Source organism: Nicotiana tabacum, chromosome 23 (genome assembly GCF_000715075.1).
Source record: "Nicotiana tabacum cultivar K326 chromosome 23, ASM71507v2, whole genome shotgun sequence".
Lineage (NCBI taxonomy): Eukaryota > Viridiplantae > Streptophyta > Magnoliopsida > Solanales > Solanaceae > Nicotiana > Nicotiana tabacum.
The window spans coordinates 6,106,724-6,126,317 of record NC_134102.1 but is presented as its reverse complement, the minus strand read 5'-3'; the positions used below and the strand labels follow the sequence as shown (position 1 = coordinate 6,126,317).

Genomic DNA, 19,594 nt, shown 5'->3' with positions numbered 1-19,594 from the left:
ATATTATCTCTTTATAAACTCCGGCTATTCCATCCCATGAGCTAGCTTTTTGGTTGAATCAGGTTAAAGATTTTTTTTCTTAACAATCTAATAGTAGTTGAAAAGTTAAACTTGAAATAGAAACATCATCTCCAAACTTAAATTTGATTAGTTAAGTTGATTTAATTCTAGGAACTTTAATTAGAATCATGTCAAACGTTTTTAAAAAATCTCAAAATGCATTAGCTGTCAAATAAATTTTGGATCGATAGAGTAATATTTATGCGTAGAACCTTAAGAAATATATAGAATTAAAGGGTAGCCCGATACACTAAACTCCCATTATGCGAGTATGTCGTATGCTACATTTCTGCAAGAGGCTGTTTCTACTGCTCGAACCCGTGACGGTCACATGGCAACAAATTTACCAGTTACGCTTAGTCTCCCCTTCAGAAATATATAGAGTTAGGGATAAGTAATAGGCAAAGCTTGAATTCTAATCAACAATTACTCAACATTGTCTTTTATTTTGTATGTAGATAAGGTAAATGGGGACATTAGTTCATGAGCTTTTGCTATAGATAAAACAAAGTAAATTTAAAGCCATATGCAATATACTGTCTATATTCAGATTTTGACATGGACAGACAACCCAACATTAGTAATGAGTTAGTTAATAAATTGTGTTCCTCATAATTAAGTTACTAATACTATTTATATATACTTGCTTTACTCACTATATTATTCTTGTTTCTGAGTCAATACTCTCTTTGCTTGAACCTATGGAGCCTAAGAAACTCATTACTGAATCTTCAGGTACTTTAAACTCTCTGCTTATTATTACAGGAACCAATTATCATTATGTTTATATCTGTTTGAGGTTTACTTAAAACAAAAGAAGATTTTGTTTGCAGATGAAGTAGTGAATGATTCACTAATAGAGCAAGTTAGACTAACAGTTCCAACAACAGATGATCCATCTTTGCCTTGCTTAACATTTCGAACATGGGCTTTGGGGATTACATCATGTGCAATCTTGGCATTCTTGAATCAGTTCTTTGGTTATCGCCAAAACGCGCTGTATATTTCCTCTGTCTCTGCTCAGATTTTGGTGCTTCCCCTTGGAAAACTTATGGCTGCTTATTTTCCCACAAAAATAATCATTATTCCAGCAACAAAGTGGTCATTTTCTTTGAATCCAGGGCCATTTAACTTGAAAGAACATGTTCTTATTACCATTTTCGCCAATGCTGGTGCAACTAGTGTTTATGCTGTTAGCATTATTACCATAGTGAAGGCTTTTTATGGCAGCCAAATTCACCCTCTTGCAGCTTTGTTATTGACACATACTACCCAGGCAAGTTTTCTTTAAAAATGTTTTATTTATCTGCTATATGCTGTTTTTGGTTGTTTATGGCTTACAAGTAGTACTGGTGTTTAGTAAACGCGTGGATAAGCAAAAAATAGTCAAACACCCCCATAAGAATTTCATTATTTTCTATCGTTACGCTTTTTAGTCCTGGATAATTGATGTTGCTATTGTTGGAATCTTGAAATTTAGTTGCTTGGATATGGATGGGCTGGTATATTCCGAAAGTTTTTAGTTGATTCGCCATACATGTGGTGGCCTTCCAATTTGGTTCAAGTCTCCTTGTTTAGGTGTCCTCTCTCTCTCCACTTTGTTCTTGCTTACTTCCTTACCACAATTCAGTTTTATGAAATCTAAAGTTCACTTGATTTGAATCTTGTAGGGCATTGCACGACGTTGAGAAGAGGCCAAAAGGAGGCTTGACAAGGCTGCAATTCTTCATTGTGGTCCTTGTATCAAGCTTCTCTTATTACATCGTCCCTAACTATCTATTTCCATCGATAACAGCTCTGTCATTCGTGTGTTTGATATGGAAGGACTCAGTGACAGCGCAACAAATAGGGTCCGGCTTAAAGGGTCTAGGAATCGGTTCGTTTGCTCTAGATTGGTCTACTGTGGCTGGTTTTTTGGCAAGTCCTTTAGCCACACCTGGTTTTGCTGTAATGAACACTTTGGTTGGTTTCATACTAATTGTCTACATAGCCATCCCATTTTGCTACTGGACCAACTTGTTTCAAGCCAAACGCTTCCCAATTTTCTCTTCTCACTTGTTTGATTCTGATGGACAAGCATACAACCTCACAAGAATCTTCAATAAGGAAACTTTTGATTTCAATCAACAAGGATATGATCATTACAGCCAAGTTCATTTGAGCATATTCTTTGTATTTACCTATGGTTTAAGCTTTGCAACGCTCGCTGCAACAGTTACTCATGTTGCTCTCTTCCATGGAAGGTATTACAATTCCTTATTTCTACCTTAATTTAAAGCAACACATATTTCTAACACTATATGAAGGGGAGCCTTGGCGTAACTGATAAAGTTGCTGCCATGTGACCAGGAGGTCACTGGTTCAAGCCGTAGAAACAACCTATTGCAGAAATGCAGGGTAAGACTGCGTACAATAGACCCTTGTGGTCTGGTCCTTCCCTGGACCCCGCGCATAGCGGGAGCTTAATGCACCAAGCTGTCATGTCATGTGTTTATGCACTATATGGTTTAGGACAATTTGGCAACAAACAAAGGGATCTTTCCAAGAGAAATTTGAGGATGTTCATACAAGGATAATGAAGAAAAACTATGAGCCTGTTCCTCAATGGTGGTTTTACACAATCTTGATAGTGGTTCTTGGACTGTCATTGCTTGCTTCTGAGGGATTTGGTAGACAATTGCAGCTTCCTTATTGGGGAGTCATATTAGCAATGGCTTTAGCTCTATTTTTCACCCTGCCAATCGCTGTAATAACAGCTACAACGAACCAGGTTACCTTTACGACATTCCATTAACTGTTTTTCAATTTCCAATACCTTTGGTTTTGTTTAGAAATCTTTATAATACAGGCACCAGGAATAAATGTCATCGCGGAGCTCATCATAGGTTACATGTATCCTGGAAAACCTCTAGCTAATGTAACATTCAAAACCTACGGATTAATTAGCGTGTCACAGGCTATATCTTTTCTCGCTGATTTCAAATTAGGCCACTACATGAAGATCCCTCCAAAATCCATGTTCATTGTCCAGGTACTCGATACGTTTTAAGAGTATATACAACTATCTTATGCCACGATTGGTGGACTAACACTTGTCGTCTATAAAATTTTCTTAATATGATAAAGCTAGTAGGAACTGTAGTGGCATCCTCAGTCTATTTTGGGACGGCTTGGTGGCTCCTCGATACAGTGGATAACATCTGCAATCCATCAAAATTGCCCGAGGGAAGCCCGTGGACTTGCCCTGGAGATGATGTTTTTTACAGTGCCTCAATTATTTGGGGTGTTGTTGGTCCTCTAAGGATGTTCGGAAAACTAGGATTATACTCCACTGTAAACTACTTCTTCCTACTAGGGATTCTAGCGCCTGTCCCCGTTTGGCTGCTCTCGCGCAAATTCCCTGATCAGGAGTGGATTAGACTCATCAACATGCCTGTACTATTATCAGGTCAGTACTGAATCCAGCATTTTCGACACTAAGAATGCATAAAAACCTAAAGACTGAACAAGTGAAATTTAAATTCTGAATCTATCTCTGTATCAGGTTCAGGAGGAATGCCACCGGCTAGGGCAGTGAACTACGTCTGCTGGTTATCGGTTGGGTTATTTTTCAACTTCTATGTGTACAGGAAATACAAAAGTTGGTGGGCGAGGCACAATTACATTCTGTCTGCAGGACTTGATGCTGGAGTTGCATTTATGGCTATACTTGCTTATTTCACATTGCAAATTAGAGATATAAATGGGGCAAATTGGTGGGGTTTAAATTTAGATGATCACTGCCCTTTGGCACATTGTCCTACTGCTCCTGGTATACAGGTCCCTGGATGTCCCGTCTTTCAGTAATCATCCACTTAGAATATAAATGCTTATACAGTCAGACCTCTCTGTAATAACAAAACTGTATAACAACCATTCACTATAAAAGCCAAGTTTTTTTATAACCAATTTCCATGTTATGTTATAATATATGTTCTATATAGATACACTTCGTTATAACAACAAAAAAATCTGAATTTAACTGTATACAACAAAAATTTACAATGTTGTGATACTAAGTTGCACTAATTAGATTACTATTGTCCTCAAATTTCACGAAAGACGAGCTGTGCTAAATTTATGATGGTTAAGAGATCATATATAAAGGAAATTAACTTCTATACACCAACTGAATTCTTACACTATCAGCTAAATATAATTGCATGTAGCCGTCCACGTATATAGGACTTAACTTATATATATTGTTAACACAAATATACTTTTACGCTTTTCAGTGTATATAAGTATAAAAATCAGGGCAGGGCAGCTAGCTTAAACTGACAATCGACATCATATATATACTAAATGATGTTCAATATTATTACTTAGAAACCAAGTCCTGTACTGGTCCAACTAGTTTTGAAACTTCTTGTACTCCTAAAACATAAGAATGATGAAATGGGCTGTGAATAAAAGGCTGGACTTGAATATCAAAAGATATTCATTGCATGGCCTTACACCAAAATCCAAGCAACATGGAACTGAATAACGATCATGACACTGTTTGAGGAATACCCAGAGTAAGATGAAGCACTTGAATGCCTGTTTGAATGCCCACCCCCAGCTCCTTGGCCCTCGCGCTACGAATATATGTCCTTATGAATCCTCTTCCTCGGAAAGTTATATTATATATATATATAAAATATTAGGTTATAGAGGTATACAATGAACACCCTTTATCGGAGATTTTTTATTACTTCTTTCAAGTTTGAACATCCTTGGAAAAATTTCTGGTTTTGCCACTTCTGCTGCTGCGTGTCCTCCACCTCCACCATGGCCTCCTCGTCCTCCATAGCCACTGAAAGGTGTAAGCAGGGCTGACACTAGTGTAAGTGCAAGGATAACTTGAACCTGCAGCCGTGGCGATTAACAACAACAACAACAACCCAGTATAATCCCACTAGTGGGTCTGGGGAGGGTAGTATTTGTTGAGGTTTTTGTTATTTAAGATGAAATAGTCTTAAAACGAGGGTGAATGGGAAATGGAGGGAAAATGAATTTTTTGAGTAAAATTTTAAGTTTTTCCCTCTTGACAATGAGACATTGTCCCATATTGGAAGATGAAAAGATTTTTGGTGGGTATATATATAATTGCTTTTCTTGTAACTCTTAAAGAGTTAAGAAGAAAGCAAGCCTCGCGTCGTCGTCGTCGTCGTCGCTCGGCTTTGGCTTCGGCTTCGGATTTATTGGGATTTGGATTTGGTCAATTGATTGATTAATTTTTTGGACCAAATTTATTTGTTAATAGTAAATATTAACGTAAGATTATCCGCATTTATAACGGATATGTTCCAATCCACCAGCTGCAATAGCAGTCGCCTAATGCTCTTCCCACCATGGCCAAGTGCTTGCTCTACAAACAAGCTAGTACATGCTCTACCATACGATTTTCTGAGTTTCTACTCCTTTGTTCTGCATTGTTTTAACTTCAAACAAAGCAACTGTAAGTGTGATTTGCTACCGAATTTTGTGTTCGCTGAAACACTGGGGTTTGAAGTACCGCTATACCAGTGTGTGATTCGTTCTATCCTAGGAGGAAATAATCCATAACCTTGGGTACTAGGAGGGAATTAAATTCCTTAAGGAAATACTGTGAATTCAGTGAGCTCGAATTAATTACTGTTTCATTACGATAACTTATATTTTCCAGAATTATTATTTACAAATACAACAATATTGGCGGGACTAACAATCTTAAGGAATTTAATATTTATTTCTGTATTTGTATTATTCTTACTATTCTGCAAACTAAAACCTTTGTGATTTTGTGTACTCCCGTTTTGGAGAGTAAAACCTTCGTGGCGTTTTGTTGGAGATTAAAATCTACGTGATTTTTACTCCAGTTTGAATACGTTTATTAAATATTTGTTTGTGTCATTTTTTACAGAAAAATGACGACTGAAAGCAAAAACTAAGCTGTTCCGACGGTGACTGCCAACGCATCGACAAGCCGAACACCAGCGTTGGCACCGGAAGAAAAACCCGGAAATTTTTTTGGGATTGACTTCAAGCGCTGGCAGCAAAAGATGTTCTTCTACTTAACTACGTTATGTCTACAGAAGTTCATCAAGGAAGATGTTCCTGATCTGCCAGATAAAACTCTAGAGAATGAATGCTTTATCGTGATTGAAGCGTGGAAGCATTCTGATTTTTTATGCAAGAATTATATTCTTAGCGGACTGAATGATAATCTGTATAATGTATACAGTGGCGTGGAGACATCAAAAGAATTGTGGAATGCGCTTGAAAAGAAATATAAAACTGAAGATGCCGGGATGAAGAAATTCGTTGCTGCAAAATATTTGGACTACAAAATGGTAGATAGCAAGTCTGTTATTACCCAAGTCTAGGAATTGCAAGTGATTATTCATGATCTACTTGCTGAAGGTCTTGTCATCAATGAAGTATTCCAAGTAGCAGCAATGATTGAGAAGTTGCCTCCGTTGTGGAAGGACTTCAAAAATTATTTGAAACACAAACGAAAGGAAATGTCCCTTGAAGATCTCATTGTTCGGTTGAGAATCGAAGAGGACAATAAAGTTGCTGAAAGGAGAGGCCGTGGAAATTCAACAATAATGGGAGCAAATATTGTTGAAGATAACAAAAAGAGGAAGAAGGCTTCTGGTCCGAAATACAACCCAAGCAAGAAGCGGTTCAGTGGAAACTGCTAGAACTGTGGGAAAATCGGACACAAATCTACGGAGTGTCGTGCTCCGAAGAAAGACAAGAAAAGGGGTCAAGCAAACATGGTAGTAAAGCATGATGATGTTGATAACTTGTGTGCCATGCTTTCTGAATGTAACTTGGTGGGAAATCCTAAACAGTGGTGGTTTGATTCTGGAGCCACTCGCCATGTTTGTGCAGTTAGAGAAGCTTTTGCTACTTATGCTCCTGCTGGACCCGGAGAGACAGTTTATATGGAAAATGCTTCAACAACAAAAGTTGAAGGATATGGGAAGATATTTCTGAAAATGACTTCTGGCAAGGTCATGACTTTGAACAATGTCCTTCATGTTCCCGAAATGAGAAAGAATTTAGTCTCTACTGAACTTCTTGTTAAGCACGGTTTTAAGTGTATTTTTGTGTCCAACAAGGTTGTCATAAGTAAGAATGAAATATTTGTAGGAAAAGGTTACCTCACCGAGGGCCTTTTCAATCTGAATGTAATGGTTGTGAAAAACAATAATAATATTTCAGCTTCTTCTTACTTACTTGAGTCAAATAATTTATGGCATGTACGTTTGGGTCATGTCAATTATAAAACCTTGTGGAAAATGATTAACTTGGAAGTACTGCCTAAGTTTGAATGCGAAAAATCAAAATGTCAAACATGTGTAGAATCTAAGTATGTTAAATATCCTTATAAGTCAGTTGAAAGAAATTCAAATCCTTTAGACTTAATTCACAAAGATATTTGTGACATGAAGTCAATACCATCTCGCGGTGGAAAGAAGTATTCCATAACTTTTATTGATGATGGTACTCGATATTGCTATGTTTACTTACTGAATAGTAAAAATGAAGCAATAGACGCATTCAGACAATACAAAAATGAAGTTGAAACGCAACTTAACAAGAAAGTAAAAATGATAAGAAGTGATAGGGGTGGTGAATATGAATCTCCTTCTGAAGAAATATGTTTAGAATATGGAATTATTCATCAAACAACAGCCCCTTACACGCACCAATTTAATGGGATTGCGGAAAGAAAGAATCGTACATTAAAGGAGATGATGAACGCATTGTTGATAAGTTCTGGTTTGCCATAGAACTTGTGGGGGGAAGCCATTCTTACGGCTAATCGAATATTAAATCGAGTGCCCCATAGAAAAACACAATCCATTCCATACGAAAAATGGAAAGGAAGGAAGCCCAACTTGAATTATTTTAAAGTGTGGGGGTGTTTGGTAAAAGTGCAAGTTCCTAAACCCAAAAGGGTAAAGATAGGACCGAAAACCGTTGATTGTGTTTTCATAGGGTATGCGACAAATAGTAAAGTATATCGATTTCTGGTTCATAAATCAGAAAATCCCGACATTCATAATAATACGGTTATAGAATCAGATAATGCTGAGTTCTTTGAAAATATATATCCGTATAAAAAGGAATGTGAGTCGTTTGGTGAAGGATCTAAACGACCTCGGAAAGAAACAAAAGAAAGTATATGTAATCAAGAGGATCCAAGACGTAGTAAACGTCAAAGAACGTCTACTTCATTTGGACCAGATTTTGTGACTTTCTTATTGGAGAATGAGCCTCAAACATTTAAAGAAGCTATGACTTCTTCTGAATCATTGTTTTGGAAAGAGGCAGTCAATAGTGAAATAGAATCCATATTGAACAACCATACATGGGAATTGGTTGATCTTCCTCCTGGAAATAAACCTTTGGGTTCTAAATTGATTTTTAAGAGAAAAATCAAAGATGATGGAACTATTGAAAAATTCAAGGCAAGACTCATAGTCAAAGGGTATAGAAACGAGAAGGTCTAGACTACTTTGATACATACTCTCCAGTTACAAGAATTACGTCCATACGGATGTTAGTAGCATTAGCTGCAGTGTATGGTCTTGAAATTCATCAAATGGATGTTAAGACGACCTTCTTAAATGGAGATTTGGAGGAAGAAATTTACATGGAACAACCTGAAGGGTTTGTGGTTCCAGGTAAAGAAAAGAAAGTATGTAGACTTGTTAAGTCTCTTTACGGACTAAAACAAGCACCCAAATAATGGCATGCGAAATTTGACCAAACAATATTGTCAAATAGTTTTAAGATAAATGAATGTGATAAATGTGTGTACATTAAAAATGTTCCAAATCACATAGTCATTGTTTGCCTATATGTGGATGATATGCTGATAATGAGTAATGATATTGCCAACATAAATGCTACTAAGCGTATGCTCAATAGCAAGTTTGATATGAAAGACTTGGGAGTTGCTGATTTAATTCTGGGAATTAAGATCCATAAGATTCCTCAAGGTCTGGCATTGTCACAATCTCATTATATTAAGACAGTACTTGAAAAATTCAAGCACTTGGGCTTTAAAGTTGCAAAGACTCCAATTGACGTGAATCTTGCATTAACAAAGAATAAAGGCCAAAGCATATCACAATTGGATTATGCTCATGTGTTGGGATGCTTAATGTATATCATGAATTGTACACGATCAGATATAGCTTGTGCTATAAGTAAACTGAGTCGATATACGAGCAATCCAGGCCAATCTCATTGGATGGCAATGAAACGAGTTTTGGGATATTTAGAACATACCCAGAACTTTGACTTGCACTACAGTAAATTCCCTGTGGTGATTGAGGGATACTGTGATGAAAATTGGATCACCGGTTCAACTGATTCTAAGTCCACGAGTGGATATGTATTTACTATTAGTGGAGGAGCGGTATCTTGGAAGTCGTCCAAACAAACATGTATTGCCCGCTCTACAATGGAGGCTGAATTCATAGCCTTAGATAAAGCCAGTGAAGAAGCTGAATGGCTCCGGAATTTCTTGGAAGACATTCCATTTTGGCCCAAACCGTTGGCACCAATATGCATACATTGTGATAGTCAAGCGGCAATTGGAAGGGCTGGCAGCGTTATATATAACGGTAAATCTCGTCATATACGACGAAGACATAAAACCGTTAGGCAATTACTCTCTAGAGGAATTATCACGATTGACTATGTAAAGTCAAGTGATAATATGTCGGATCCACTTACAAAAGGCCTAACTAGAGAGGTAGTTGAGAAATCATCAAGGGGAATGGGGCTATGGCCGAGAACAAGTCATTGTGGCAGTAACTCTACCTAGAAGACTGGAGATCCCAAGATCTAGGTTCAAGGAGATCAAACAAAGTCATTAATGACGGTTCAACATTGTCAAATAAAATTTTAGTCCGTTCTCGTGATGAGACAATGTTCAGTACCAAGGATAAAGCATTAAGGCTTTTTAATGATTTCTAAATTTGATACGGGGTATATCAAATAGTGTATCTACAGGATGACACGTTTAGGAATCACCTATGTAAGTGTGAAGTGTTAGCCGCTTCAAGGAGAACTTTGTAAGGCCAGTTCTCTACGCACTTATGAAACCAGGCGGTGTTCATGGTTGAAACGAACACAACAATGAGAACTAAAGACGGTTAAGGGTTGATTGTGTGACTTATGGTTGTCTAGGTATACACCAAAGATTGACGGTTCAAAGATATCAAATCTACCGATTGACCGAGTTTATCCTACATAAGTTCACTACGGAAAGTTCAAAGGGAAACCTACTTATCCAGATGCGATTAATCCTTGCTTGCAAATCACACAGTTTTTTCATGCATACTTCTGTGATATAGCCATTCCCCATTCATATGGGGGATTGTTGAGGTTTTTGTTATTTAAGATGAAATAGTCTTAAAATGAGGGTGAATGGAAAATGGAGGGAAAATAAAATTTTTGAGTAAAATTTTAAGTTTCCCCCTCTTAACAATGAGACAGTGTCCCATATTGGAAGAGAAAAAGATTTTTGGTGGGTATATATATAATTTCTCTTCTTGTTGCTCTTAAAGAGTTAAGAAGAAAGCAAGCCTCGCGCCGTCGTCGTCGTCGTCGCTCGCTCGGCTCGGCTCGGCTTCGGCTTCAGATTTGGATTTGGATTTGGTCAAATGATCGATTGATTGATTAATTTTTTGGACCAAATTTATTTGTTAATAGTAAATATTAACGTAAGATTATCCGCATTTGTAACGGATATATTCCAATCCGTGTATTGACCACCAGCTGCAATAGCAGCCGCCTAATGCTCTTCCCACCATGGCCAAGTGCTTGCTCCACAAACAAGCTAGTGCATGCTCCACCATGGAGGGTGGAGGGTCGTTCATCTTCAAAGCTGACTGCTATAAATATGTGCAGCAGCTATTGAAGAGACACACCACACCAAAACTGAAAACGCTCAACTTTGGCTATACATTGCACTCCTTCCTCTCAGCATTTCCATACGATTTTTTGAGTTTCTACTCCTTTGTTCTGCATTGTTTTAACTTCAAACAAAGTAATTGTAAGTGTGATTTGCTACCGAACTTTGTGTTCGCTGAAACACTGGATTTGAAGTACTGCTACACCAGTGTGTGATTCGTTCTATCCTGGGAGGAAATAATCCATAACCTTGGGTATTAGGAGGGGATTAAATTCTTTAAGGAAACACTGTGAATTCAGTGGGCTCGAATTAATTACTATTTTATTACGATAACTTATATTTTCCAGAATTATTTTTTACAAATACAGCAATATTGGCGGGACTAACAGTATGTATATAAACCTTACCCCTAACCTGGGGTAGAGAGGCTGTTTCCGATAGACCCTCGGCTTACACCTTCCAAGAACTCCCCACCTTGCTCTTGGGGTGACTCGAACTCACAACCACTTGCTAATGTGGATGGTGCTTACCACTAGACCAACCTGTTGCGGAAGCCAAATATATATAGTGTGAATGAGTCATAACTACTATACCAAAAATTATGACAACCACTAAATAATAAATAATACAATAAGACAACAATAAAAGAACACCAGAATTTACGAGGTTCGGCCAATTTTGTCTACTTCCTCGGACACAATCAATATTTTATTCCACTCCAAAATTACAAGTGAAATAATACTAAAGAGAGAAGATACAAATGCCTTAAGAAGATAAAAAAGGCAAATGAGAGGTGTATCTAAATCCTAAACATTAGGCCTCCTTTTATAGGGTGAAATTCCCATTCAAAACTGTCATCCACCGATGTGGGACTTTTGACAATTTCAACAAATCTCCACCTTGGCAAAATTCCACATCTTCAATTTTCTCTCAATAACAAATTTTGGTTGTGTCTTCATCTTCAATCTTTAGTGTTCAACAATGTTGATCAAATCCAAACAATGTTGAAACTTGACCGCAGTCACCACCTTTGTCAGCATATCAGCAGGGTTCTCCGTTATATGAATTTTCTTCACCGTGACTCCACCTTCTTCTATGATTTCTTGTACGAAATGATACCGAACATCAATGTGCTTCGTCCTTGCATGATAAACTTGGTTCTTCGCTAATTGAATAGCACTTTGACTATCACAAAAAATTGTAATATTTTTTTGTTCAATACCAAGCTCCTTTAGCAACCCCTGAAGCCAAATTGCCTCCTTCACAGCCTCTGTAATAGCCATGTACTCTGCCTCTGTTGTAAACAAAGTAACTGTTGACTGCAAAGTAGACTTCCAACTAACTGGTGCCTTTGCAAAAGTAAACACCTAACCAGTAGTTGACCTTCGTTTGTCCAGATCACCCGCAAAATCGGAGTCATAATATCCAACTACAGACCGATTGCCTTCCTGCTCAAAAACTAACCCAACATCTACAGTACTATGAATATACCGTAGAATCCATTTCACAGCTTGCCAATGCTCCTTTCCTGGATTATGCATATATCTGCTAATAACTCCAACGGCTTGTGAAATGTCAGGTCTCGTACAAACCATTGCATACATCAAGCTACCAACAACATTTGCGTATGGTACCCTTGACATATACTCCTGTTCAGTTTCATCCTTTGGCGACATAGTAGTACTTAGCTTAAAATGGGGAGTAAGTGGCGTACTAATTGGCTTAGTCTTCTTATCTATGCCAAAACGCTGTAGTACTCTCTTCAAATATTCTTTCTGAGATAAACAGAGTTTCTTTGAACGTCTATCTCTTATTATCTCCATGCCAAGAATTTTCTTTGCCTCTCCCAGATCCTTCATCTCGAACTCCTCCTTCAGTTGAATCTTCAACTTATCAATTTCTTCCGAATTCTTGGAAGTTATCAACATATCATCAACATATAGGAGAAGATATACAAAGGAACCATCATTAAGTTTGCGCAAATACACACAATGATCGTATTTGCTTCTCTTGTACCCTTGCCGCAACATAAACTTGTCAAATCGCTTGTACCATTGTCTAGAAGATTGTTTCAATCCGTACAATGATTTTTCAAGTTTGCATACCATATTTTCTTTTCCAGCAACTTTGAATCCTTCTGGCTGATTCATGTAGATTTCCTCCTCCAAGTTTCCATGTAAAAATGCAGTTTTTACATCCATCTGAACTAGTTCCAAATCCAACTATGCTACCAAAGCCAACATAATTCTAATGGAGGAATGTTTTATAACTGGAGAAAATACTTCATTGTAATCAATTCCCTCCTTCTGAGCATATCCTTTGGCCACCAATCTTGCTTTGTAGCGAACATCTTCTTGCTTAGGAAATCCTTCTTTCTTTGCAAATACCCATTTGCACCCAATTATTTTCTTTCCTTTTGGGAGATTAGCCAATTTCCATGTATGATTCTGATGAACGGACTGCATTTCTTCATTCATGGCAATCCTCCACTTATCTTCTTCTAAACTTTGGATTGTGTCTTTATAAGTGGTAGGAACACTATCAGCTACAATTGAGGTTGCGCAAGCAACCGTCTCTATGAGACGAACAGGTTTCGTTATTATCCTTTTTGGCCTGCTGGTTGCTATTGGTTCAAGTTGTTGTCGAGGTTCCTGAGTTGGAATCTCCCTCTCTACTAGCTCTTCTTCCAGAGGGTAATCTTCATGAGTTTCCTCCTCTGCTTCTTGTGTAGGATAAATAAATTTTCCCTCAAACTCCACCTGCTTTGATGCACCACCAGTTTGTTTGACATCTTCAACTGTCACCTTATCTGTTATGGCAGATTCATCAAAGGTAACATCTCTGCTGAATATAATATTCCTTGTCTCTGGACACCATAAGCAGTATCCTTTGACTCCAGAAGTAATCCCCATAAATATAGCCTTCTTTGCTCTCGGATCCAATTTTGACTCTTTCACATGATAGTATGCAATTGAGCCAAACACGTGCAAAGAGTCATAATCTACAGCAGGTTTTCCATACCATTTTTCAAATGGTGTCTTGCCATCAATAGCAGCAGATGGTAGACGATTAATGAGGTGGCATGCATATGTAATTGCCTCAGCCCAAAATTCTTTGCCCAAGCCAGCATTGGACAACATACACCGTACCTTCTCCAGTAAAGTCCGGTTCATACGTTCTGCCACTCCATTCTGTTGTGGTGTATGTCTGACAGTGAAGTGTCGGACGATGCCATCATTTTCACAGACCTTATTGAAATGATCATTTTTGTATTCACCTCCATTGTCTGTGTGAATACACTTGATCCTCCTGCCTGTTTGATTCTCCACCATCGTCTTCCATTTGAGAAAAATTCTCAACACTTCATCTTTCCTCTTCATTGTATACACCCACACTCTTCGGGAAAAATTATCAACAAAGGTTACAAAATAGTGCTTCCCACCCAATGAAGGTGTTTTGGAAGAACCCCAAACATCAGAGTGTACATAATCCAAAATGCCTTTAGTATTATGGATCGCTGTACCAAATTTAACCCTTGTCTGTTTTCCTTTGACACAATGCTCGCAAAACTCTAAGTTACAAGTCTTTACGCCTTTTAACAATCCTTGATTAGATAGAGCTTTCAAGGATTTTCCTCCAGTATATCCCAAGCGCATGTGCCATAGCCTGGTTGCTTCTGCCTCTTTGTCATCAGTGGATGTCACTGTTGCTGTCCCAATAACTGTACTACCACGATAGCGGTACATGTTATTGTTCTTCCGATTGGCCTTCATTACCACTAGTGCACCAGAGCATATTCTCATCACTCTATTTTCTGCAATGATTTTGAATCTTTTTGATTCTTGGGCTCCCACAGAGATGAGATTCTTCTTCAAACCCGATACATATCGAACATCTGTTAATGTTCTGATCATTCCATCATGGCTCCTTAATCTTATTGAATCAATGCCATATGAGGTAAGATGATTGTTATCCGCTGTGTGGATGACTCCATATTCTCCTTCTTGAAAATTCACGAACCAATCCTTGTTGGGACACATATGATAGCTACAAGCCGAGTCCATGAACCATATGTCTGATGATGTTGATAACTCTGTTGTAACTAATGAGAAGTCTGAATCATCACAATCAGCTACATTTGAATCCATAATGGCCTTTCCATTGTTATGTCTGGCCTTATTCTTCAACTTCAGACAGTCTTTCTTCCAGTGCCCCTTTTCTCGATAAAAGGCACATTCATCTTTGTTGGGTCTAGATCTCGACTTGGATCTTCCCTTCTCAGTCCTCGTTTGATTTTGAGGACGACCCCTCACAATTAGTGCTTCTCCTTCTCCGCCCTTCTGTTTTTCTCCTTTTCTTTGTTCATAGTTGTACAAAGCCGAACAAACTTCTCTGAGAGAAATTTCGTCATTTCCATGGAGTAGAGTAGTTTCAAGATGCTCGTACTCATCAGGAAGTGACCCTAACAACATCAAGGCCAAGTCACCATCATCAAAAGTTGCATCCATATTTTGTAAATCTGTGACCAACTTATTGAAACTGGTGATATGTTCATTCATTGTGGTACCAGGAACATAGGTGAAGCGAAACAGTCTCTTCTTCATGTACAATTTATTTTGACTATTTTTCTTCAAAAATTTATCCTCCAGTGCTTTCCATAATTTACTTGCAGAAGTTTTCTTTGTGTATGGATATTTCTGCTCTCTAGCAAGGTAGGATCGAATGGTACCGCAAGCAACACGATTGATAATTTTCCAATCTTCTCCAATAACATCTGGCTTCTTTTCTTCAATGGAAAGATCTAGTCCTTGTTGAAAAAGAACATCTAGAACCTCGCCTTGCCACATCCTAAAATGTCCTGACCCGTCAAAAATTTCTACCGCAAATTTCGTATTTGACACAATTCTTGTGATAAACGAAGATGCCAACGATGACATATTATTGACACTTGATGTAGATTCTTCTTGTTTATTGTCTTCCATTTTGGCACAAATATTATTTAGTAGCTGACGACACAAATCAAGATTATTTCCTTTCTGGTGTGGAAGATCAGACTAAGCTGCAACCACAGAGCATACTTAGACAGAACCTTGACTCAGTTACCAAGATAGATCTTTTCTGATGTGCAAGATCAGACTATGCTGCAACCACAGAGCATACTTAGACAGTAACCTGGCTCTGATACCAATTGTTGCGGAAGCCAAATGTATAAAGTGTGAATGAGTCACAACTACTATACCAAAAATTATGATAACCACTAAATAATAAACAAGACAATAAGACAACAATAAAAGAATACCAGAATTTATGAGGTTCGGCCAATTTTACCTACTTCCTCGGACACAATCAATATTTTATTCCACTCTAAAATTACAAGTGAAATAATACTAAAGAGAGAAGATACAAATGCCTTAAGAAGATAAAAAAGGCAAATGAGAGGTGTATCTAAATCCTAAACATTAGGCCTCCTTTTATAGGGTGAAATTCTCATTCAAAATTGTCATCCACCGATGTGGGACTTTTGACAATTTCAACACAACCCACTCTTGGAGCGAATGCATCCTTATATTTGTTTGTGCGTGAAAAATTACTAAACTTCAAGGAATATTAGATCATGAACCCTTAATTTTAAAAGTATAGTGAGATCAATGTGAATTTTAAAGATTAATCATCTCTATAACGCTAGTAACTAATGGCACTTGTGAAGAAAGAAATAAGTGAAAGCAGCAAAATCTCGGCAGCTATATATATAGTATAAACTCTCTCAGTTAGTTATGGCAAAATTTTAGTTACCATATACTTGAGTTTTCGTTTTTAGGAAGGGAAAAGCTTATTTATTTACCAAATTTAATTTCCTTTTCGAGTGCTAAAAGGTTGAATATTTCCTTAAATAATCATCCTTACATTGTTCAGTTATATAACACCCATAATGTTTAATTTTACATTATCAGTAATATATACACAGGTGTGAAAAAATTAAGTTACCCTATAAAGTCACTTGAAAGTCAATACACGCACTCCCTTACTTGACATGTATATTAAAAATAGATTTTTATTTTTACTTGTCACTTTATGCATATCAAGAGAAGATAATTTTTTTTCCCTGTTATAGCCATAATATTTATTACCCATTTTAACTCATTTTCTCAAATCCAATAAAATATGCATCAATTAATATAGCTATCACGGTAAATTATGCACTTCATTTATTATTTTTCAAGGGGCGTGAAAAGTCAAAACGTGCCAAGCAAAAGTGAACGAAGGGAGTAAATTTTATACTACGATCGTTGACATAAATTTAAATCGAATATGTCAACAGCATAAGATAAAGGAATCTTTACAAATAACCGGCCGAATTCATTATTTATTTTTCGAAAAACGGCCAAAAATATATCTAATGTATTGAAAATGGCTCACAAACACTCTCCGCTAACCTTTTGCGCTAGAAACGCCCCTAACATTTCTTTAAGACTCAATTTTGTCCCTATATTTAACAGACCTAACTCGCTCAATTTTTGGACTTTAAAATGACCAAGCGGCTTTTTCTAAACTTGCCACGTGTCTAAAATATTAAAATCAACACACCCATATCCTTATAAACTAACCCGTTTTGACCCATTCTTACTTTTACTGTTTTACCCAACACTTGCAACTCCCGTCGTTTCCTTAGGAGCTTAGACAACTCCCGTTTTGATATTTATAAAGATAAGGGTGAGGTTAATTTTAATATTATAGACACGTGGCAGGCTTAGAAATGCCATTTGAGCAAAGTTGGGTATGTTAAATATAGGAAATCCCACTATTTGAGATTAGGCTCACTCTTTGTTTTGGAAAGTGGGCCATCATTAAAGATTTCATACAGGGCTTGGCAGAAACATTCTTTTTAGCCCAATGCGCTGAAAGGCCCAATCATTATTTGTATTTATCTTAAAGGTTAATAAGCTATTAATCTTTGTTAAAGACTAAACATGATTTATTCAAGTTAATTATGAAGGATCTAATTTTTATTAACTAATGGTTTTAAATTAACTAAATTATATATTATCCGCCCTAAACAAGGATTGCTTACAATTTATATACAATTCATTATTAGTGCCTTAAACTAAGAGATTCAGTTACAACCTTTTTTCTTTTTTCTTTCCTCCTCTTTCCTATTCTCTATCGCCTCTCTCCATATCTAATTCATTATTAATGTGTTAAATTATGATATTCAATTACACCTTTTTTCTTTTTCCTCTCATTTCTTCCTACCGTGCATGTTATGTGTAAATACTAACCAAGCGTCAAAAAATCTAGTGTCCTAACTTCAACCGTTTCAGCTAATTCGAAAAACATGGAACACTAGCTATCTTGTTTCATTTGATTATCTAAACCTGTCTAGCGAGACATATGCAACTTTGGATAATCCAAACTAAGACGCTTGGAATCTAAGGGAAGCACCGACTTCACAACAAATAATAAAAAAACACATGGATTGCCAGCTTTTTATCTTTATTGATTATCTACATACATGTTTAGTCAAACTTATGCAATTATTTATCAATGCTAGCGCAGAAGCTGCAAAATGCAGGCATGGAAAAGATATTCAAAACATACACGTACAATTCATGAACTTGCACAATTTGATACATCTATAATAACATATACTCTCTTCGTATCAATTTATGTTAAAATATTTGACTGAGCACAAAATTTAAAAAAAGAGAGAAGACTTTTGTACTTGTGGTGTAAAATGAGACACATATATTCAGCTCACTCTGATCCAATGGCCCTTATTCAATATCCTTAGAGGTATATAAGGCCCCAAAAATAAGATTTTTGCCATTTCCTCTTGAGGAATTTACATAGAATACAACACATTTAATATTTATTTAAGTATGTTACAATTACTTTTAAAACATTACATAAGGCACAATTTATTTTAAATTATACAACTTTTAATATTCCTAATATCTCTGTCTTAAATTTCTCTCACCTAAAAGTATCCTTATATATCTCTCTTGAGATTCTCTCACTTAAAAATATTCTTATATCTCTCTCTTGAGATTCTCTCTCGCCTAAAATATTTCTATCCGTATTATTTCTTCCCCAATTTCTCCATTAAAAGGATTTGTATATCCCAAGCCTCTTCTCTTATTATTAATATGTATCTGATGTATGCTAGTAATAAATATAGTATACAATATATTATATAGTACAAACTAATGTCATAATGGTGTGTGTATATATATATATATATATATATATATATATATATATATCTTTATTTTCCATTATTGATTTTTTTATCTGATGTATACATTGAAAGATTAAAAATCTAATATATACATTGGAAAGAAAAATCTGATGTATACTATGATGACCCAAAATGTCATCTTATGTTTTAGAACTCGAATCTGCGCTCTTAAACCTTAAAAATCTCATTTTTTTTACCCTTCTCGATTTTCGTGCGCAGTCCGGGCAGGCTTTTGGAAAGTTTTTATGTTAAAAACCAATAAAAATAAGAATTATTATCTTAAAAGTTAATTTTAGTTAATTGCAGTCAATATTTTTGGTAAACGGGTCCGAATCCGTATTTTGACGGTC

General features: G+C 36.6%; 1 protein-coding gene across 1 annotated transcript; it reads left to right on the top strand.

Annotated features, from left to right (window-relative positions):
• The first annotated feature begins 638 nt into the window (after window positions 1-638).
• Window positions 639-4,008, top strand: LOC107771099 (oligopeptide transporter 1-like). The gene is made up of 8 exons (XM_016590422.2): window positions 639-795; window positions 894-1,336; window positions 1,541-1,638; window positions 1,731-2,303; window positions 2,572-2,830; window positions 2,909-3,091; window positions 3,187-3,508; window positions 3,605-4,008. The coding sequence occupies exons 1-8, from the start codon at window positions 762-764 to the stop codon at window positions 3,904-3,906; spliced, it is 2,214 nt and encodes a 737-aa protein (XP_016445908.1). The 5' UTR covers window positions 639-761; the 3' UTR covers window positions 3,907-4,008.
• Window positions 4,009-19,594: the final 15,586 nt, after the last annotated feature.

What these genes read in the sequence shown, in the direction of transcription:
- LOC107771099 (XM_016590422.2), top strand. Translation starts at nt 762, where the DNA reads ATGGAGCCTAAGAAACTCATTACTGAATCTTCAG. An exon ending in ACTCATTACTGAATCTTCAG is followed by an intron (nt 796 to 893) that starts GTACTTTAAACT and finishes TTTTGTTTGCAG; the next exon opens with ATGAAGTAGTGAATGATTCA. An exon ending in TATTGACACATACTACCCAG is followed by an intron (nt 1,337 to 1,540) that starts GCAAGTTTTCTT and finishes CTTGAAATTTAG; the next exon opens with TTGCTTGGATATGGATGGGC.